Below are 18,111 nucleotides of genomic sequence, written 5' to 3' on the forward strand. Positions count from 1 at the left end.
TTTCAAATGGCAGGGCTAGGAATCCGTGGCTGACAAGGGAGGTTAAGGACTGCATAAAAGCCAAGGAAAGGGCATATGAGGTAGCAAAAGCGAATGGGAAGTTGGATGATTGGGAAGCTTTTAAAATCCAAAAAAAGGCAACTAAAAAAACTGTAAGAAGGAAAAGGTGAAATATGAGGGCAAACTAGCCAATAATATAAAGCAGGATATCAAAAGTTTTTTTTCAGTTATGTAAAGAGTAAAAGGGAAGTGAGAGTTGATATTGGACCACTGGAAAATGATGCTGGTGAGGTCGTAATGGGGGACAAAGAAATGGCAGATCAACTTAATGGGTAATTTGCATCTGTCTTCACTGTGGAAGACACTAGCATTGTGCCAAAGGTCCGTGAGTGTCAGGGAGCAGGAGTGATTGCCATTGTTATTACGAAGGAAGAAGTGTTAGGCAAACTCAAAGGTCTTAAAATGATCTGGACCATACCCGGATCTGGGCCGTACCCTTTAAATATCCGGGCCTGCCTTTCAGTCTTTTTGCGCTACCTTACTTTCCCTTTTCTATTTTCTATTTATGATTTATAATTTAAGTTTTTAATATTTACTATCAATTTGTACTCCAGGGAGCGTGAAGTGCAGAATCAAATATGCTGTGATGATTGTATGTTCTACTATCAATTGTTTGGTGACCATAAAGTATAAAGTAAGTAAAGTAAGCAAAATGGATGAGTCACCTGGACCAGTTGAACTACATCCCAGAGTCCTGAGAGAGGTTGCTGAAGAGTTAACGGATGTATTGGTCATCATCTTTCAATAATCACTTGCTCTGGCATGGTCCCAGAGGACTGGAAGATTGCAAATGTCACTGTTCTTTAAGAAGGGAGGAAGGCAGAAAAAAGGAAATTATTGGCCAGTTAGCCTAACCTCAGTGGTTAGGAAAGCGTTGGAGTCTATTATTAAGGATGAGGTTTCGGGGTACTTGGAGACTAATGATAAAATAACTCAAAGTCAGCATGGTTTCTGTGAAGGGAAATCTTGCCTGACAAATCTGTTAGCGTTCTTCAAGGAAGTAACCAGCAAGAGGCAGTGGATGTCATTTACTTGGATTTTCAGAAGGCATTTGATAAGGTGCCACACATGAGGCTGCTTGACAAGATAAAATCCTATAATGTTACAAGAAAGATAGAAGAATAGCTGACAGGCAGGAGGCAGCAAGTGGGAATAAAAGGGGCCTTTTATGGTCGGCTGCCAATGACGAGTGGTGTTCCCCAGGGGTCAATATTTGGACCGCTGCTTTTCACGTTGTTTGTCAATGATTTGGAAAATTGAATTGATGGCTTGGTAGCAAAGTTTGCGGATGATACAAAGATAGGTGGAGGGGTAGGTAGTGCTGAGGAAGCAAGGCAATTGCAGCAGGGCATAGACAAATTGGAATAATAGACAAAAAGTGGCAGATGGAATACCGTGTTGGGAAATGTATGATAATGTATTTCGGTAAAAGGAATAATAGTGCAAACTATTATCGAAATGGGGAGAAAGTTCAAACATCAGAGGTACAGAGGGACGCAGTATTCCTCGTGCATGACTCCCAGAAGGTTAATTTACAAGTTGAGTCTGTGATAAAGAAGGCAAATGCAATGTTGGCATTTATTTCAAGGGAAGTAGAATGTAAAAGCAAGGAGATAATGCTGAGCCGTTATAAGACACTAGTCAGACTGCACTTATTGTCAACAATTTTGGGGCCAATTTCTCAGAAATGATGTGTTTGGAGAGAGCCCAGAGGAGGAAATAAAGAGGTTAACATATGAGGAGTGTTTGACAGCTTTGGGCCTGTACTCACTGGAATTGAGTGGTAATGGTTGTTCCTTGTCCTGAGAAGATTAAGTGGAACCTACTGAATGTTGAAAGGACTAGATAGGATGGATGTAGAGAGGATATTTCCTATGGTGGGGGTATTCAGAACTAGAGGACACAGCCTCAAAATTGAGGGGCAATCTTTTAGAACAGAGATAAGGAGGCTTTTTTTTAGCCAGAGAGTAGTTAATTTGAAGAATGCTCTGCCACAGACTGTGGTGGAAGCCAAGTCCATGGGTACATTTAAGGTGGAATTTGATCATTTCCTAATTGGTCAGGGCATCTAAGGATATGGCGAGAAGGCAGGTGTATGGGATTGAGTGGGATCCGGGATCAGTCATGATGGAATGGCAGAACAGACTCATTGGGCTGAATGGCCTAATTCTGCTCTTATGGCTTATGGTCTAAGAGGTATAGTGAGGATAGCCATGGGAATTGGTAGGTTTATAAAAGATACTAGTAGACGGTTTATCTCCAGAGATGGAGACAGATCGAGAAAGGAGAGAGAGGTGTCAGAAATGGACGGCGTATTTAAGCACAGGGTGGAAGTTGGACACAAATTTGATGAAATTTATGAGAACATGGGCGCAAGCAGCAGCATTGATGTAGCTGTCAATGTTGTGCAGAAAGAGTTGGTGAGTGTTACCAGGGAAAGCTTGGAACATGGACTGTTCCATGTATCCAACAAAAAGGCAGGTATTGCTGGGGCCCATGGTCATCCCTTGAGTTTGGAGGAAGTGGGGGGAGCTGAAGGAGAAATTGTTGAGTCCCACCAGATGGAGAAAGGGTGGTGATGGAAGGGAACTGGTTTGGTTTTTTGTCAAGAAAGAAGTGGGAAGTTTTAAGGCCTTTTTGAAGAGGGAAAGGAGTGTATATGGACTGGATATCCATCGTGAAAATAAGGAGACCAGGGCCAGAGAATTGGAAGTTGTTGAGGAGATCAAGAGCATGTGAAGTGTCATGAATATAGCTGGGAAGGGACTGAATCATAAGTGAACATGAGTTCAATGGGGCAGGAGCAGGCGGAGACAATGGGACTGTTCTATCAAGCTTGTGGATCTTGGGTAGGAGGTAGAAATGGGCAGTGCAGATTAAGAGAACTACAGTATGAGGTTGGTGACAGTAGATGGGAGAACTCCAGAGAGATAGTGCAGGTGTCAGTGGCCTAATGGTCTGGTGGGGTCCTTTTCAAAGGGCAGGTAAGAGGAGTCTGAGAGTTGCTACCTGGCCTCAACAAGATGGAGTTCAGTCCACCACACTACAACAGCACCCACTTTGTCTACGGATTTGATGGTGTTGAGGTTAGTGCAGAGAGAGTGGGGGGCGGTGCATTCAGAGGGGGTAAGGTTCGATGAGGAAAATGAGCACTGTGGTCAAGCCAGTTACTGTCTCGTCAGCAATTGATCCAAAACAGGCAGAGACCAGAGCGGGGTGTCCAGGAGAAGGAGGACTGTTGGAGATGGGAGAAGTTGTCTTCGGTGTGGGGTAAGGAATCCTTGCCAAAGAAGTGGGCTTGGAGCCAGAGACAATGGAAGCAGAGCTCAATGTCATGGCAGGCCGTTGAAGGGGGACAAAGTAAGGCTCTTGCTGAGGACAGAATGTTCTGCTTCAGAGAGGGCAAGGTTGGAGGAAATGGTAATAGTACATGTATGTTCTCCTCCATATCTATCGATTCCTTTGGCTTTCAGAACGTATTTTCTTCCTCCTTGATTATGCTTAATGACTTGGCCTCCACTGCCTTTTGAGAGAGAATTTTACAGGTTCACCCTTCTCTCAGTTATGAAATTTCCCAATTTTCATTGTAAATGTCATATTCTGTACCTTAGGCCTTTGATTCCTGATTCCAAGTTGTTCCACCATCAGAAACATCCTCCTTATGCCCACTCTGTCTGGTTCTGTTGGAACTTCATAGGTTTCCATGAGAACCACACTCATTCTTCTATAAGCCTAACCAACCCAATTTTTCATTCATCAGCCCTGTCATCATGGAATGAAGAGGAGAAGGTGTTTTCGTAACTCATGACTGCAATAATTAAAGTACCAGGCTGTGGACAGAATTGAATTGGAGATAGAGGGATTAAGGGTTAAGGGGAAAAGGCAGGTAGGTGGAGAAGAGTCCATGGCCAGATCAGCCGTGAATGGTGGAGCAGACTGGATGGGCCTGATGGCCTACTCCTGCTCCGATTTTTTATGTTCTTATGTAGATTAGAAGCAGCATCTCTCCTGAGAAAGGCAGGCCCATTAAACAGGACCCAAACCAGGCAGTAAAAGTGCCAACACATACATGTCTTTCCTCCCCACACCCCCAAGTCACTGACCCTAGATGCCCTCCAAAAACACTCCCCCTCCTCTTGGCTCTTCACCCCCCCCAATAACACATAAAAAATATGATTAGAAGAAAACAGATTACAATTAACATTTTTAATAAAAAAACATTTATATTTAGTTCAAAAATAAATATATGATGCTACAGAATAATTATCTAGACCAAAATAATGTTGTTAATATTTTAACAGTATTTTTTAATAATTATGGATAAGAACAGTAGCACCAATAAATATATTTCAGTGACAAAAAAAATATACTAAAAATGTGACTATAAACATTATGCAAAGAATCAATTGTGTGGATTTTTCTTTCATGTTCTTTCTTTTAATATTTAACAGACAGAATATTCGAGAACAATCCTAATTGTTCTCAGTTCTACACAAAATACACAGCAGGTCATTTTCTTTATTTGCTTGCCCAATGAGATGGCTTTTGGAAGGATGAGCAGAAGGTGCCTTGGAAGGGGAGTAATTTATCCAGGCAAGGCCAACCGGGGAGATGGAATGCACTTGCCCAGCCCCATGGAACAGAGCCTGCATGAATGGCCAAATACCAAGAAGGAAGTTACAAGGAAGATTGGTGGATGGGGGAGAATGGGATTTAGTTGATGCACCCTGTCCTGCATTTCCCAATGATTTGAGTGATGTGGAAATGTGGAGCCTGTTGCCAAGGTCCAAACTTTTCCAGTCAACAAAGGAATTACTTTGGATGCTTCAAAGGAACAGGACTACAGTGTGTGTCTGTGATGTGTGTCAAGGAATGCACTTGCCAAGGAAGGGGATGGTGAGGGAGTGGGGGATGAATCATGGGCAGCGTGCTCTGCTACCTCTGCTTAGGCAGTGGGTGTTGGCCATGACCGCCTCAGTTGTAAGTGGGAGCTAAGAGACGTCATGAGAGTCAGAGAGTGAGCGATAGAAAGTGAGAGAGAAAGAGGAGGGGAATGTTAGAAAGAAAGAGAAAGAGAGAGAGAATGGGAATGAGAGAAAGCGAAAGAGACTGAGGTAGAGAAAACAGGAGAAAGAATGCAAGAGAAAAAGTGAGAGAGAATGTGAAGGGGGAGGTGTATAGAGCGAGGAGAAAAGGCAAGTGGGAGAAAAGAAAAGAGAGAGAGAGGGAGAAAAGAAAAATAATATATATTTATATACACACACACGTCAAAAATAGGGGTGGTCTGAGGTCTGAGGCGGGCAAGGCGAGGTGGTCTCGTAATGATAACATTGCAAGTGGGATTTCAAAGATAGCCGAAAGGACAAGGAACAATAATTGCTACGGCAACTTCACAACATCCGCAGGTACATTAATGTTGCTTCACAAGGTTAACAGCTGCTTGCTTTGAAGAATTCATCACATTTACATGAATCACTTTCACTGATTCTCTATTTGTTTCCTCTCCCCCAGGGCTTTCCCAGTACACACAAGGTAGTAGTTGGTGACAAATTCCCTGTTGCGGGTTCAGCTGAGTTCAGGTTCAGGGTCCAGCTGCTCTTCACTGCTGATAGATAGTAACTGTGTGCCCACCCTTTCCCAAACCATTGACTCAACTACATGGGTGCACGAGCTTTCCCAGATAGGATCACTCCCTTGCTCTGGCAGGGTTTTGGCTCAGGGGCAGAATGGTAGAACGGGTTTTTATCCCCCCTCTCTCTGCGACATTGAATTGTGATGTTACCAGTGAGCTAATCCAACATTGCCCTGTTACTCTTGGGATCCCAGCTTAAGTGACAAGCTGGTTAACCAAGCAAGGCTCTGCCGGGATTAGTTCAGTGACTGGGGGTAGAGGAATGGTGTTGCATAGCCAGACCCCTTCCCCCATTCACTGTTTTACATACCAGCCTCACCACCGAGCGACGGCATAACTGACCACAGGAGAGGGGAACCTGGCCATTTCCTGCTTTTATGGGGTTGTGTGTGTGTGTGTGTGTGTGTGTGTTTGTGTATGTGTGGAGTCACATCCAAGAGCAGCAGTTTGGCCAGAGGTGACCTTGGGGGTACCCACGTCAAAATGACCTGGCTAGGCCACGCCAGCAGCAAATTATTCCACACTTGCCTTGTCTTTATAGGATGTGTCTCAAGCCTGCGAGGTTGGCCACACATGCTCCCTCCACAGGCCTGATTGCCTCTGTTGGCTGGTAGTACTCCAGTTTCCTCTCTTTCTTTCTATTTCTGTGTACAACACACCACCAAAAAACACTTCTGACTGTCTCCAGTGGCCCTGATTTACTGCTTCAGTGACAGTTCCTTAGCGACAAGATTTGACCTCCTGGCTGGCAAAAATCTTCCTCCCAGAGATGCTGGACCAGCAGGTCACACAGGCCCTTACCCTTTGAATGTCCGGGCTCCCTTGACACAAGCAGGCAGCCAAGGCTGCTGTCTGCACTGGATGACATACTCCAGCGGTCGTTTCCTTTTCGCAAATAAAATCTTGCAGTGTGTTATGACCTCAATCACCAAACCCTCCCTCTGCCCCATCTCATTCCAAATCCTCGAACACAAATATCTCCATCCATTCTCTGGAAAATCTTGGGTCCTTGATGCGAAGCTTCAATGAGTCCGTAATTTAATACATAATATATATTTAATCTCTCCAATTTTACGGAAGTCTTTCGCAAGGCTTGTGTCTTATATATATAGTTCTATATTTCATATATATATATAATGTCATTAATTTTTAAAAAAGTGACCCAATAAACTGAACCAGGAATTCATTACTTCCCCAATGGTCTTCCAAGTACTTTTTCCAACATTTTAGCAGCATGTATCCTGAATAATACTAACCCTTTCATTAATAATAGTCACGCACAACTTGCTGTAGGTCTCGGATTGACTCTTGTTGTTTCAAATGTCTTCCAGAAGTAATATCAATCAAATTCAAAGTGCTGTGCTTCTAGTCTTCATATTTATGTTTTCTTGTTCAACGAAAAAAAACTGGATGTTTTTTTCAGAAAAAAATGATAATGGTTACAGTCTCTGATGAAAGTTGCTTTTCACGTCAGACTTTGCTCATCTCCTGGGTTTTTCACACCTAGAATGGGCGGAAGGGAGAGAGAGAAAGAGAGGACAAGGGTTAGAGGGACAATGTCATTAGAACTGTTGTCTACCTCTTTAAAGAGTTCTCAAATCATACAATGTGAGAAAAGGCTCTTCAGCCCATTGTGTCCAGGGCAACCACAAATCCAATTCACCAGCACTTGGCCCATGCCTTGGAGATTCAAGTGCTCATTTAGGTACTAATTAAATGACATGAGAATACCTGCCATCCAAGAGGCTGAAAACCTCACAGGTGAGTCTTTTACTGGGCTGGTCACCCCCAGAGTGCAGGCTTCAGATAGTAGATGGGTGACCACCAGGAGAAAGAAGGGGAGTATGCAGGACGCGCAGGGTTCTCCTGTGGCCAATCCCCTCAGCAACAAGTATACCCTTTGGTAACTGTTGGGGGGAATGGGGGCAGATAACCTATCAGGGAACAGCATCAACAGCCAGGCCAGTGGCACTCTGAGGTGCAGCAGTGAAAGGTATATTCAGGCAGAGCAATAGTGGTAAGAGATTTGATAGTCAGGGAGATGGACAGGAGATTCTGTGGCCAGGGTGGTCAATTACCTCCCAGGTGCTAGGGTCCAGGATGTCTCTGAGTGGCATCAGAAGATTCTCAAGAGGGAGGGTGAGCAACCAAGAGGTCACGGTGCACATTGGCACGAATGCATAGGTAGAAAGGTCCTGCGCAGTGAGCATAGGGAGTTAGGAAGAGGCTGAAGAACAGGACCTCCAAGGCAGTAATCTCTGGATTACTCCCAGTGCCACATGATAGTTAGGGCAGGAATAGGATGATGGTACAGATGAATGAGTGGCTGAGGGGCAAAGTTTCAGAATTCCAGATCATTAGGATCCCTTCCGGGGAAGGTACGATCTGTACAATAAGAATGGGTTACCACCTGAACTTGAGGGGGACCAATATCCTTGCGGAGGTTTGCTAGAGCTGTTTGGGAGGGTTTAAGCTCAATTGGCAGAGTGATAGGGCTGAGGGTGGGGCATTTGGTATACAAGTCTCTGCAGTGTGTATTGAGACTGTGAGAGAGCAAAATTGCATTTCAGTATAAGGAATAAAGACATAGATCACTTTCTAACCAGGGAGAAAATTCAAAAAAATCAGAGGTGCAATGGGACTCGGGAGTCCTTGTATAGGATTCACTAAAGGTTATCTTGCAGGTTGAGTCAATGGTGAGGAAACTAAAGGCAATGTTATCATTCATTCCATATAAGAGCAGGACGAGAATGCTGAGGCTTTCTAAGGCATTGGTCAGACTGCATTTGGAGTACTGCAAGCAATTTTGGATCCCTTTTCTAAGAAAAGATGTGCTGGCATTTGAGGGGGTCCAGAGGAGGTCCACGAAAATAATTATGGGAATGAAAGGGTTAATGTATGAGGAACACTTGAAGGCCCTGGGCTTGTACGCGTCAGAGTTTAGAAGAACGGTTGGGGGGGGGAGGCAGAAATCTCATTGAAACATATCAAGTATTGAAAGGCCTACAAGGATTGGGTGTGGAGAATGTGTTTCCTTCAGTGGGTGAGTCTAGGACCAGAAGGCATAGCCTCAGTAAAGAAGTATGTTCCTTTAGAACAGAAATGAGAAGGAATTTCTTCAGCCAGAGAGTAGTGAATCTTTGGAATTCACTGCCACAGACATCTAAGGGGGCTAGCTCATTGAGAATATTTAAAGCAGAGGTCGACCGGTTCTTGGTTAATCAGAGCATCAAAGGTTAAAGTGAAAAGGCAGGAGAATAGGGCTGAGAGGGACAATAAATCAGCCAAGATGAAACGGTGGAGCAGACTCAATGGGCCAAGTGGCCAAATTCTGCTCCTATGTCTTATGGTCTAAATGGGATTAGTATAGAAGGCCACAGTATTCGGCATGGACATGATGGACTTTAGGGCTTGTTTCTGTATTTTATCACCCATCTCATCCTTTAAGGGACATAAATGAACACAGTGATGGTTTACAACAATCCAATAATCGCTTGGTCACCATTACCAAGAAGAATTATTATTGCTTTTGTAATGCCCTGGAAAAGGTCTCACTGCTAATGTGGTGGTTGTTCTGTAGCAGCAGTATTTGGGCTATGACTAGAGATAACGGGGGCTTTGGAATGTTCTGCCATCCAATGAAGGGAGTGCTTTATTCTTGTGCACCTGAGAGTGAGTTGTTCGAGGTCTTTTGTTCGGTGGAAGTTGGAGAGAGAAGATGCCAGAATGGAGAGGTTGTAGACTGCAGGACGGAGTGGACTTGGAATTGAGCTGGGAGTTGACGACGCTCGGAGGAAATCGATGGAGAATTAACGGACAGGAAAACCATGAGCTCCAATGTGCACATTAGACTGTTACATTAAAATGGGCCTTTTTTCTTTACTAACCTATAGTCAAATTAAGAATTATAAAGCTCAATCATTTAATTGCATATGGTGTACTGTCTGATATTTTGTGGTACTGATTTGTAACAGGGGAACACATCACACAGCATCCACACAAACAAGATTTCACAAGTTTGGCGAGGCCAGAGACTGTCTTCCCCCAGACTAACATCGCCGGCCAGACCGGAGGGTTACGCTTCACACTTAGCCAAGCAGTTAAAGCAGCCAGTGTTGCCATCAGCTACAGGGCAGGATCTGCGAGAACCAGATAGGTTGAACTCATCAGGATTAGGGTTGTGTTGGATGTCAAAGGGAAGAGTTATAAAAAAAAGTTTTAGTAAAAGGTTACAGCTTTTAAACTTCTTAAATTCATGACTATTTAATTCTTCAGTTGCTATGGTGAGATTTGAAATCTCAGTGATAGAGAGGGATCCCATTGGATACCTGACAACAAGCCTATCAGTCCCATTCTCCCTCTCCATATTTCACTGTACACTTGCAACTTATTATGTACCATAAACTCCCCTGAGATTCTTTATACACTAGGGGTAATTTGCAGTGGCTCACTAACCTACCAAGCTGCATGTCTTTGGGATATGGTCGTAGGAAGAATGTGCAAATTCCACATCGACTGTGCCTGAGGTCAGGACTGAACCTAGGTCACTGGGGTTTGTGAGGCAGCAGCTCACTGAGCCACATATTAACTCAAGCAGCAGCCACACTGCAGCTTCCTTTAAATGAGGAGTGCGCTGAAATGACTGGGACCACCTTTGCTCCCTTTGAACAGGAACATGGAAGGACATTGAGGCTTGAAGGTAAATGAGGACACCTTGCAGGTTGAGCATTGGCCTTTATCTCTACAGAGGTGGGGTGTGTACTCTGATTTTATCTCAGACTCCCAGTATCGGTGGCACTTTGCCATTAGGGCCCCAATCGTCACATCAGATGATCAGATCCCTCTCGCGATCAGGGAGCCCAAAGCTAAAGGTGCCCCAGCCTCTGTTTCTGTGGGCACAGACGGGGACAAGACCGGACAGAAAAGCAAGTGCCCCTCTTGTATTCTAGCATGCTTGGCTACGGTAGAGAAGCGGCAATGACATACTCCACTCTTCGACCATGTAGGACACTCAGCTCCTACCATAGTAACGGGAGGGGCTGATAAAAGACTGGACAATATGTTGGGCTGTGGTTGATTCCCAAATGGCAACCAAAGGTGGGTACAACCAGAAACTGGGAAACCCTGTGGCCATCTAGTGTGAATATATTCTTTGAGGAAAGCATTCAGCAGTGGTGCCCATTGCCTCCAGTGCAGACAAGGAAGACTTCTCTTTTCAAGCCTTCTCCAGTCACAATGATAAAAATTGCTGCTGGACTTCACCCTTTACTGCCCTGAGCTCAGCACAACTGAAGCATATTCATGATCTCCAAAAGGTTAAACCCCAAATAACCAATTCTTCAACCATCTGCAAACCATCCAAAGGCTTGGACAGAGATGTAGGGAAGCTCAATAGATAGGGCACTGTTTAACAGTGACTGGTTCTCAACCACATAGCTGACCCCATCCTACAAAAGACCTGATAGAGTCAACTAGTCCATGCTGATGGTAAGTTAGTCTCATTTGCTGGAGTTTGGCCCATATCCCTCTAAACTTTTCCTATCCATGTACCTGTCCAAATAACATTTAATTGTTTTTAATGTACTTGCCTAAACCATTTCTTCTGGTAGATCATACCATACAAGGATCATCCTCTGGGAGAAGAAGCTGCCCCTCAGATTCCTATTAAATCTCTTCCCTCTCACCTTAAACCTATTCCCTCTGTGTCTTGATTCCCCAGCCTTGGGAAAAATGACCATGTGCATTCACCTTACCCATGCCCCTCATGGGCATAGATCCTCCAATTCTGCGTCCTTTCCTCATCCTCCTCCTCCCTACACCTAGCCTTCATCTCCCCTCCTCTCTTTCCTCAGCCACTCTCCCTGTCACCTTGTTAGTTCCATGTTTCTAGATAGTTCCTGACTCTGGCAGAGAGGTTGACATCAAGTATTTCACAAGGTAAAGTTAATGATTGACTTCAGGTCAAACAAAAGCAAGCCTGGCTTCCATTAACACTGCTAATGAAGTTTTTCCAGGTCAGGTCATGTGATTGCAGTATTCCTTTTAATGTAAAACCTTGTCACTGGTACCTGCTACAGTTATCAAAGAGCTAATAAAACACGGCAAAGGAATGTGCAGGCATTCCTAGAGTGTTATAGGGCGGACTTAAATAACAGAGGAGCAAAGGTCCCCTTGTGTAATTCAATTCCCCAAAGCAGGGCGATTTACTTCATTAACGTCCCTGTGCAGGGGAGGAAAGAGAATGCCGACTGTAAGGATAAGCTTACAGCCACCAGTGTTAGGCTGGTGGTCCTGGAGATGTCTGTGGGGGAGGGGGGTGCTGCATTGTGAGGTTGGAAGCACTTTTTTCTTCCAATTGGATGACTCAGCCAGTTCACCATGCAACATTGGCTAGGTTTTTGAGCTCTTTGAGCTTTGGACTTCAAGGTAGGCGATTAGAAGGAGAGAAGTTCTTCAAATTTAAGCCTTGCCAATTCTTGTTCCTTGAGTTTTTTTCGAAAAAACATGAGCGTCACAAGCAAGGATTGTGAAGATGGAGGCGAGATGCCTTCCTGAACCACAGTGGTCTTCCTGGTGAAGGTACTCACATGGTACTGTTGGGAAGGGAATTCCAGTGACGGTAAATGAACCGTGATGGATTTCCGAGTCAAAGTGGTGTGGGAATTGGAGGGGAAGCTGAAACTGGTGGTACTCCCATTGTACCTGCTGCCCTTGACCTTCCTGGTAGATTTTGGAGGTGCTGTTGGAGCTGCCTGGGTGAGTGAGTTCAATGTATTTTGTAGATGGTTCACCCTGCATTCACTGTAGGGCGGTGGTGGAGGAGATTAATTTTTATTCTTTAATGGTGGTGGATGTGGTGCCAGCCAAGCAGTTGCTGTGTCTTGGATGGTGTTGAGCTTCCGGAGAGTTGTTGGAGAAGGCCTCACCCAAGAAGGCATTCAGTCAGGTTATTGACTTGTGCCTTGTGAATGTGGAAAAGCCTTGGGGATGTTAGGTGGTGAGGCAGTGAACACAAGTTACCTGTCCTCCGATCTACTCTTGTCTCAATATTTGTATGACGGTTCCAGCTAAGCTGATGACCTCCAGGATGCTAACATTATGATGGCATTGGATGTTGCTTGTAGAGTAATTACACTCACCCCGATGGAAGACTGGATAGCACATCTATGGCCCAAAGGTGCTCCAAAGCAGTGAGCAATTCCATAGTTTAGTTGTTTTTCAACCCAGGAACAAACACAGACTGTGGAGCTATATCTGAGGCATTCCATTACCAGCTAAAAGACATTTGCCTCCTTTGTTTCCAACAGTAGCTAAATTCACACCCTTTGTCTCACCTTCAAGCTCTAACCTTAGTATCAAGACAGTCCACTGGCCATTAGATCTTGGTGCTCTCCTCTTCTCTCACTCACTGAGCCCCTGTTCGATCCACAGATGGCATCGTGCACCACATTCTCCTGGCTTGCTGAGGCCTGAAGTAGGCAGATTCCTGGAGACCTGTGCAGGAACGTGCATCCGGTGCACCATACTGACTCGGGCCCAGCATGTGCAAGGACCAACAATCTCTAGATTAAGTTTCTCTGGATCCCCAATACCTGAACTCTCAAGAAGGTCTGTGGTGAGGGTAAAGTAGGGATAACTCTACCCTCCCCATCTTCAAATGCCTATGAAGGGTGGCAAAATTTCTCTTCAGGGCAAGTTTACAGATTTAGAACTATATTAGGCCCAGATAGAAGAACACAAGGAATAAACCACTCGACCATAATGACCAAGAGTATAGGCCTTTTAGTCCAGTATCCATTGAGATCATGGTAAATCTCTCTCAGCACTACTTTCCTACACTATCCCTAAATGCTTTGATTTTCTGAGTATCTATTGATCCATGTTTGGAATGAACAAGTTTCCTTAATCCCAGAGTTGAGAATTCCAAAGGTGTTTCTCTTCTTCTTTGTCATAACAATTTATTCTGAGAGTGAGGAAGGATTCTCACCAAGAAAAAGGACCCTATATAAAGGTCCGAGCTCAGCACAGGGCTACCCACAGAACGACGTTTGTCAGTCTCCCCTGATCATGGAAGATGCAAGGGAATGAATGGGAGGATTTCCAATGGGTGGAGAAGAGAGATACCCAACTATGTAATGGTGGAAGTCACTAGTCTGTGACATCCAAGATCCAAGCCCCAAAGAAGGATCCTCCACCCCCCACTAGTTGGTAGAACAAAGTGCCCATCCCTTTTCACCTCATCTGTACATTGTCACTACTCAAAAACTAGGCACAATTTGCTCTCCTCTTCCTCCAATAACCAGACCTCAGCACAACTCCTACCCAGATTAACCCTTTCCCAGGATCTGGACCAGATGGTTCCTTTCACCCCACTTCCAACCACCAACTGGGACAGGGCCTGTCTTGTTTCCCAACCCAACACCATCCAACCTACCCTTTCTCATCACCGTTCTTCCAGCCCATGATCCAGAAATGAACAAATCTAGGAGGGATGAGGAACTAGTCTTCATAACAGTGAGTGTTAAACTACAGGGTCACTGTAAAGGTTCAACAGTGAGCTTCAGTTACAGAATTCAAACATCCTTTTCTCAATTTGACTGACATGTGACTCCAGACCAGCTGATATAGTGGCCGCTTAGATGCGCAGTACAATGGTCCAGCTAGCCACTCAGTTGACACTAACGTAGTTGTGATTGTAATAAGGGAGGTGTATAATTGTTGGCTTGTCATTGGCACCCAACATCCCAACAGAATAAACTTTAACCAGGAAGTCTCTACTCTCTCATTAAGATCATGTATCTGAAGCTCAGCCAATAATGAAGGCTCGTAGTGTCCACCTGCCCAACGAGGCAAAGAGGGAAGCTGGGCAGACAGAGAGGAGGTGAGAACTGGCACTTTGGAGAGTGTTGCACACGTTACCATTGAAGAGAAGTTAAATGGGAGTTATCGGCAATAATTCAACAGGAGACTAGTTATAATTAACTGGTTACACAAAATGAAGGGCAGATGAGCAACTGATTAACAGGTGCACACACTTAAAAAGCAGTAGAAAATTCACCAAGCTCTCTCATAGGATGTAGTATCGTAATGGTGGCTGTGCTCGGACTTAAATAAAGGTATATATACCAATGCTGCTGCTTGCTATCTTGGACTGGGATCAGGAGGAGAGGATAAGGATGCAGAGGTGTGGGGTTTAATTAGGTACTGTGCCTAGTGGCTTCCTGTCCCTGGATCGATAAGAGGTTTTAGAGCCCTCACCCCCTCTGTGCCTATTGGACAGTCACACCGTACAGAACCAGGCCCTTCAGCCTGATGATTCCATGCTGACCACTGATCTCCTATTTACACCAATCCCATTTTATTTTCCCAACATCCCAATCAACTGCACCCCCCCCCCAGATTTTACCCCTCACCCACACACTAGGGGCCATTCACAGTTGCCAATTAACCCACTGGCCTGCACGCCTGTGGAATGTAGGAGGAAACTGGAGCACCCAGGGAGGATGTGCAGACTTTGCTCAGGCAGCTGAGGAATGGGGTGGTGAGGCAGTGGCTCCATTAGAAAACGGAACACTGCACCATTTCACTCACATGGTACCAAGAGCATTGGCACGTCAACGAGCCCTGGCAGGAAGTCAGGTGCTCAGAAGCCACACCAAGCTGCCCGTCAACCGGCGGGGTATTGGACAGGTGGCTGTCCCTGCCAGTCTGACACTCCTGTGGAGTGACAAGGGGCCAGGTTAGGTTGTATCCGTTCAACAGTGAAATTGTACGTGTGCACAGGAAGAAAGGCTAGACTCCATTCCAGGGGCTGAATAACCCTGTTAGCAACGCTGTGGTTTAGGTGTGACAGGTGAAGGTGATTCAGGTAAACCTGTGTCCGGATCCTCCCTTAAGACCTCTGATTTAACTTCTCCAGTTGAACAGCAGAGACCCTCACTCTCCAACCCCTCATTGATTTGTCAGAATCGCACACTACCCAGCTGGTTTAGGAAAGGGAGTGGAAGAGGGAGAGAAGGTATGGGGTTTCTCTGCTCAAGTGGGGACCATCTGAATTTTCCTAAGGTTGCCATTGAAGTGGGGTCCAGTACCAACTGGATGAGGAAGTGAAACAGGATAAGGGAGAGAGATCTTGAAAAGGAAAGGATTGTGGGAAGAGGGATGAAGGCTAGAAGTTGGCTGTCAGAGATACGTTTGTAGTTACAGAGACAAACCGGTCAACAAGAGGCCTGACTTCATGAGAAGACACTGCATGGCCAGCAACAGGAAGGAAACGCAAGTCTCTGTATCACCAATAACTGACCTAACCAATGCCCTAATCACGCCAAGTCTCACACAGTGGGGCACTTTGTCAGGGGCACCTTCAGATCATGCAACACATAAGATGACAGAATGTGGATATCTAGTGACCCTGACAGAAGACATACATCACGGCCAGGCTACATAATAACAGTGGGAATGCTACTACTTTTGGGGTTTTTGTTACTTATGTTCTTTTTTAATTCCTATATTATTTAATTCCTTGAATTATTTAATTCTCCAACTGCTTTGGTGGGATTTGAACTCCTGTCTGTAGATTAACAGAAGTCTCACTGCTCGGCCAGTGACATCACCACTGCTGCACTATCGTACAGAAATAAGCAGCTAAATTGATCTCCTAACTTTATTTGATCATTTAACACAGCACTCATCCCTCTAATTTATTCCCTTCTGCCATCTTGTCCACATGAAATGCTAAACACAAAAAGTGCTTTTTGCGGGGAGGGGTTAAGTATGTTTTGAATGCCTGGCAGCGGGGCATTCTGCAAATTCCTGAGCCCCTTTAATGAGGAAGATGCTTCAGAGAACCAACGCCAGACACCGACTTCACCCCTGTGTAACACTCAGCTGTGGGAAGAATGAGTGGGGAAGCAAGGGCACATTTGGGGTCTCTTAAACCATATTTAAACACATATTTATGGTTCCATGACTCACTGCACTCTGACTGCGCAGGCTGCCCCCAGGTGTTCCAGTTTGCTCCCCCATCCCAAAGACGTACAGGTTGGTTGCTTAATTGCCCCTGTTGTGTAGGCAAGTGGTAGAATACGTGGGGCACTGGATGGGAAGGTGAAAAGAATGAGACTGATATAAACGGGTGATTGATGTTCAGCATAGACTCAATGGCTCGAAGGGCCTGTTCTGTGTCTCTCTATAACTCTCAGGTTCCGTCTGTTAAAGTAAAGTTTTACTGTTGGGTATGCATTAACTAAGAGCATGCATCTCTTTATGTTGACTGTTAATGTTAGTCTCTTTTGTTATCATGCACGGTAGGAGAAAGTGAAGATGGGGGAGAGGAGATAATACGGGCCAGGTTAAACACTGCCCAGCTGATAGCATAAAGTAGCACTGGCTATCTACCACAGAATGCCATCTGAATGAAATGCATTGGAAAGGCAACAATATTAACAATGCCATGCAGAAATACAATTCACACCAAAATAAGACCATCGTTTCTTATTATATGGGTTTCTGTTTCAACAAAGGAAGATGACTTTTCCCTAAGGGAAACTCATCCTCGGTCAAGAGATTTACATGTTTCACTGATGTGATATTTATTACACACCCATTTTTTACTCAACCTACTGACGTTGGGCAGTGTGACTGCTTGAAGCTCAAGTGCTGGGGAGGTGGAGGTGTCTTGGGATCACAATCTCGCACACACCTCTCCTCTGGCACAACTTGGCTTACCAAAGTCAACAGATAAACCTCCTGAAGCAAACTGAGCCAAAGTGTGTGATCACCCCAGCCATTTATCTCATTGGGGGGGAGGTGTGATCATTTGGGAGGGGTGGTGGAATTGGGGCTCTCCAGTGATTGACACCTGTAATGTGTTTGCCCAAGGAATAAGATGCATAAAGAGGCATTTTGACAGAAACAGAAGTTTACAGTCCTAATGTGCCTGTTTCTGTGCTGTACCACTCTGACCATCTGGTACCACCGAGGAAGATAACATCCACTCTATTTGAGTGGATTAGGGCTGGTACCTGGGCAAGCGAGGGTTCACAGGCTTGCTCAGTATTTCTACTGGTAACTGGGTGTGGAAAGAACTTTCTTGCAGTCTATTTTTGGTGTTCTTGTTCATTAAGAGTAAATTTTAATCCATATCAAAGCAAACCATAGAGCTTAATGCACGATCTCAGCTCTCTCCTTGTTCCTTATCTCACTAGTAGCAGTGGCTAGTGAACCCTGTTTACTATAGCCCCTGACCAGTACTGGTGACCTCTAACCTGTGCTTGATGGGTGGTGACCCCTTGACATCCTGACCTCTGACCAGTGCTGGTGACCCCTGACCTCTGACCATTGTCTATATGGGTGGTGACCCTGACCTCCCAACCATGCTGCTCTAGCAGTGGGTAGTGACTGCTGACCTCAGAGTGATG

General features: G+C 45.0%; 1 protein-coding gene across 7 annotated transcripts in view; it reads right to left on the minus strand.

Annotated features, from left to right (window-relative positions):
* Positions 1 to 4,333: 4,333 nt before the first annotated feature.
* LOC134342459 (vascular endothelial growth factor A-like) overlaps positions 4,334 to 18,111 on the minus strand; it is a 37,314-nt gene continuing 23,536 nt past the window's right edge. For 5 of the 7 annotated variants that reach the window (XM_063040620.1, XM_063040623.1, XM_063040624.1 and 2 more), the window contains one exon: positions 4,335 to 7,195. In XM_063040620.1, the coding sequence (XP_062896690.1) occupies positions 7,174 to 7,195 (22 nt within the window). In that variant the 3' untranslated portion in view covers positions 4,335 to 7,173. Of the gene's footprint in view, positions 7,196 to 18,111 lie in introns of all 7 variants that reach the window. The other 2 variants (XM_063040622.1, XM_063040621.1) reach the window with 1 other exon arrangement.

Source organism: Mobula hypostoma, chromosome 2 (assembly GCF_963921235.1).
Source record: "Mobula hypostoma chromosome 2, sMobHyp1.1, whole genome shotgun sequence".
Classification (NCBI taxonomy): Eukaryota; Metazoa; Chordata; class Chondrichthyes; order Myliobatiformes; family Myliobatidae; genus Mobula; species Mobula hypostoma.